Source organism: Arachis duranensis, chromosome 6, assembly GCF_000817695.3.
Source record: "Arachis duranensis cultivar V14167 chromosome 6, aradu.V14167.gnm2.J7QH, whole genome shotgun sequence".
Taxonomy (NCBI): domain Eukaryota; kingdom Viridiplantae; phylum Streptophyta; class Magnoliopsida; order Fabales; family Fabaceae; genus Arachis; species Arachis duranensis.
Window position 1 is genome coordinate 32,081,146 of NC_029777.3, and position 5,031 is coordinate 32,086,176.

General features: G+C 36.7%; 1 protein-coding gene across 1 annotated transcript in view; it reads right to left on the reverse strand.

Moving 5' to 3' along the window:
- Positions 1–1,849: 1,849 nt before the first annotated feature.
- Positions 1,850–5,031, reverse strand: part of LOC107493523 (cell division cycle protein 48 homolog) — a gene marked incomplete in the record, with an annotated part of 4,182 nt that continues 1,000 nt past the window's right edge. The window contains 7 exon segments of the mRNA XM_016114614.3: positions 1,850–2,402; positions 2,525–2,884; positions 3,041–3,322; positions 3,416–3,487; positions 3,617–3,838; positions 3,929–4,695; positions 4,813–5,031. Coding sequence (XP_015970100.1) covers positions 2,109–2,402; positions 2,525–2,884; positions 3,041–3,322; positions 3,416–3,487; positions 3,617–3,838; positions 3,929–4,695; positions 4,813–5,031 — 2,216 coding nt within the window.

Here is a 5,031-nt window from a genome sequence, read left to right on the forward strand (position 1 = left end):
TTTAAGTTTTATTTTGTTTTAATTTTATTTTAAAAAATTTTTATTTACATCAAATATATCTCTAGTAACTAAATTTTAAAAAAGTTTAAGAGTAACTCAACAATAATGCATAATAAATATGTTTGATTTGCTTATATTAAAGATTATTTTTGTGAAATTATTTCTAAATTGATCATAATTTTTTTAAAAACTTAGTTATAGATAAATTTGATGCAAATTAAAAACTTCTAGAATAAAATTAAAACAAAATAAAATTTAAAGATATTTTTAAAATTTTTAACAAATTTTAAAGACAAAAAAATACTTTGCCCTATTTGCTCTATGTTGTTCTCAGAAAGACGTGGAGATCCTGGCAGTGTATGCAGCATGGTAATTAACCCATCAATGTGTCAAGCTGTGACATATTCCAATGCCTATGCTATGCCTATTGAGTGCCTATGTCTTTTTGAAGGGCCTTAAGAGTCAATTTTAATATCTTGGGTTCCCCAAGAAGTGTTAATTCTCTTCGTTCACTCCTATGGTTACTTGAGAATAATAATACACCAATAAATTTAATTTAACAGTACCAAGTTACCGTAAGAGGCAAAAGCGATAGCATGAGGGCATGCATCGCCAAATACTGGTTTCTGCGTAAAGATATGAAGGTGGAGTTAAATTCACTACTTATATACAAATCCAATCCTAATACGTAAATGGAATAATTCGTGGTCCTCCACATATTTATAATAATATTATTGGGGGACCATTTCGAAAGCCCAATATGCTCAATGTATCACCACGAATAATAAATTCAAAGAAAAAATAATAATAATAATAATAATATAATAACAAAAGGATCGTACTAGCTAGCTAGGTGGTTGACAAGATTTGGAAACTGAAAACCATGTAGCTAGAAATATCATAAATTGATAAAAATTGAAACAGCGAAAGAATTGAATTATATTATTTGCTCTGTTTAATAATACAAGTGGTATATTTGTAGAGAAATTAAAGTGGTCCAGAAATGGGAGCATGGTAAATGGGATTGGGAGTTTGGGACCATTAACAATGTTCGAGCTTAGAGAGAGAGAGAGAGAGAGAGGAAGAGGAATAGAAAAGAGAGACTGAGAGAAAGGGATGGAGAAGGAGAAAAAGGAGAAAGAAAGGGATAGAAGGAGAAAAAGGAGAGAAAGAGAGAGAAAGACAAAGAGAGGAGAGAAAAAAGAGAAGGAAAAGAAAGAGAAAAAGAAAAGAGAGAAGGAGAGAGAGAAGAGAGAGAGGGCGAGAGAGAAAAAAAAGGAAAAAAAAGAGAGAAGAAGAGAGAAAGAGGAAGAGGGAAATAAGAAAGAGAAAAAGAGAAGAGGGAGAGAAAGAAAGAAAGAAGGGGAGAGAGAGAAAGAAAAAATATGAAAACTAATGTTAAAAATTAAAATTAATTTTAGTTTATAAAACAATTTAAACTGATTTTTTTCATTAAAATAAATTAATTTTTTTAATTAAACTAATTTTATTTTTATGAATTAATTTAAATTAGTGCATTGTATTATAAATTGGTTTAAAAATTAATTTTTTATTTAATGCACTGTTTTATAAACTGGTTTAAAAACTAATTTTTTATATGACAAACTAATTTGATTTAATTTTTAAACCATTTAAAATAATTTAGTGCAATTTCAGTTCAGTTTATGGAAAAACTGAACCATAAACTGAACTATGAACACCTTTAGTTAGTAGGCTGCTAATTGCATCTTCAAAAGAGCCCCAAAAAAATGGATCGTTTTGTACCAACAAAAACATGCCATAACGGACCATCATTCATAAAGAAACGGGAACATAAAAATATGCACATAAAAGGCTGCAGCGACAAATATGAGGTGTAAATCTGTGAAATCGTCTTCATATAAGGTGTTTTGATAATTTAGAACAGAGCACAATAGTTTCAAAAGATGCGGAGTTGCAGAATAAACTTCGTACTAATCCCTTCCAATTTTAAGGGGGCTCCGCACAAAAAAATGCCGGCCATATGAACCAATGCCTTTTTACCATGACATGACACAATAATCCAGATGAAGTCCACCATAAATGATAGCACTGGTATTCATTAGTAAATTGAAACAAACCAAATAAACCTAACTGTAAAGATCATCTTCATCAGCTCCCCCAGCAGATGCAAATGGATCCGATGCCGCTGCGGTACCACCAGAGGTAGTATCTGCGAACCTAAACTCGGTTCCAAAACCTCTTGACTGCTGCAATGTTTGGGCAAATGCCTGGTACTTGCGAATGTCGGCATCGCTAACACTCCTTCGTGCATACTTCATAGACTCCTCAAAATGAGCTGCCTTGATTTCTGCCACTTCGTCTTCAACATCCTCTTCCATTGCCTCTGGGTTGTCCCTTCTCCTCCTTTCTCTCTCAATGTCCTGTCAGACAGAATTCAAAATAGAATAAAGAAAATTGTTACAACAAATCCATTTCTAAGAAAAACTACAATTCTAAAAGACTTGGTAAATAATAGATTATAGAGAAGTGTCCAGAATTGTACCTTCTCAATATTTTCTCTTATGGCATACTTGCATGCACGCTGGCAAATCTCAGTGATATCAGCACCACTAAAACCTTGAGTGTACTTCGCAAGAGCTCTAAGGTCAACATCTTTTGAGATGGGGGATTTTCTCAAGCAAGCTTTAAATATCTGATGACGTGAATCCTCATCTGGGAGAGGGATATAAATCAACTGATCTAGACGGCCAGGACGTAGAAGAGCAGGGTCTATGATGTCTGGTCGATTGGTGGCACCAATTATGAAGACAGTTTTCTTTGCTGACATCCCATCCATTTCAGTAAGAAGTTGATTCAAAACCCTATCAGCAGCACCACCGGCATCCCCAACACTGCTACCTCTCTGCATAATAAAGCAAAGAGAAAGATTGGGAACGTAAGCACAAAAGATTATAATCTGTCTTAACTCTAAAGCAACAGAATTTCTCTATTCCAATATATTGAATAGAGACCACAATGTTTTAGAAATCAAAACCTAGTTACCTCAATCCATACTAACCTGAGTTGCAATAGAGTCAAGTTCATCGAAGAATAGGACACATGGAGCAGAACCACGAGCCTTGTCAAAAATTTCCCTCACATTAGCCTCACTTTCTCCAAACCACATTGTGAGTAGCTCTGGACCCTTGACACTGATGAAGTTTGCCTGACATTCGTTGGCAATCGCCTTTGCCAAAAGCGTTTTACCACAACCAGGAGGACCATAGAAAAGGACACCCTTTGAAGGTGACATCCCAAACTTCTCAAACTTTTCAGGGTGTTCCACTGGATATTGAACAGTCTGCAATATATAAATATAAAAAATAAAAAATCCAGAGGCATACAAGAAGGAAGCAAAGGCAGCAATGCGATTAAATGGAATTGCCACAGTTACCTCTTGGAGTTCTCTCTTAACGTTTTCGAGACCACCAATATCTTCCCAGCTGACATTGGGCACTTCAACAACCTGATTCATCAGCAGAGTTTAAGTTATAAATACATCAGGCAACCATAGGTGAGACCAATAAACGGTAGCCAATAAGGGAAGCTTAGCATTGAAAAAAGGAAAATTTAAAACTTCCAATTAAATACTTACTGTTTCACGGAGAGCAGAAGGATTGCTTGAGCCAAGAGCAGTTGAGAAGTGCTCATTTGTTACTGCCATTGAGTTCAATATCTCAGCATCAATTGATTCATCTTCCAAGTCAATCACATCCATTTTCTCTCTGATGCATTGAAGTGCAGCTTCAGTACACAAAGCAGCAAGATCAGCACCAACATATCCATGGGTGTCCTTAGCAATCTTCTCCAAATCAACCTGTGCAAATAACCAGACAGCATATTTCTTTCAGAATTCAGCGCATTTAAATCAATCAGAAGTTAGATGAGGAAAGAATTTTGACATTACATCTTCAGAAAGTTTCATATTCTTTGTGTGAATACGAAGAACTTCAAGACGCCCAACTTCATCTGGAACACCAATATCTATCTCCCTGTCAAATCTTCCAAACCTCCTAAGAGCAGGGTCAATGCTATTCGGGCGATTTGTAGCTCCAATAACAATTACATGTGCACGAGATTTAAGGCCATCCATGAGGGTCAAGAGTTGGGAAACAATCCTCCTCTCAACTTCTCCATGAGTCTTCTCCCTCTTTGGAGCTATTGAATCTATCTCATCAATGAATATGATTGAAGGTGCATTCTTCTCTGCTTCCTCAAATGCCTTTCTTAGATTGCTTTCACTCTCACCAGCCAGTTTTGACATGATCTCAGGGCCATTGATGCAGAAAAAGAAAGCACCAGTCTCATTCGCAACTGCTCGGGCAATTAAAGTCTTGCCAGACCCAGGAGGTCCATACAGCAGAATTCCTTTTGGTGGCTTAACACCAATAGACTTGAACAATTGTGGGTGCCTCAGTGGCAGCTCCACTAGTTCCCGAATCTGTGCCATCTGCTTTCTTACACCACCAACATCATCATAACCAACCTCGTCTAATCTGTTCTCATCTTCCCTTTTAACGGGTTCCCCTTCACAGAAGATCTCTGTGTCTGGAGCAACAACACAGTACTCAGATGGGTCAGTTTCAATAACCTTGAACTCAACACTTCTCATCCCTCCTCTCACGAGAAAGAGGTCACCCTTCCTCACTGGACGATATGCCTCCAGGAAATAAGCTGCAACAGGAAAAAAGGGATTTTAGTAGCCAACCTAAATTAGAAGGCAATAAAAGAGGGTGCGCTCAAGAAAATAACAACACAGTTCAAACCAAACACAAGAAAGTAGTAACACACGTTTTAAATATGCATCAAAGAGATTCCCTGTTACTCCTTCAACAGTGTCGTCAACGGGAAGAATGTGGACTCTCTTTCCATACTTGACATCAGCACATTGATGCACAGAGACGACATCTCCAAGCCTAACCCTAAGGTTGTTTCTCACAACCTTGTTCATCCTTATTTTTGGTTCCTCACATGTGTCATCAGCAAGTGCAATACAGATTGTGTCTTTCC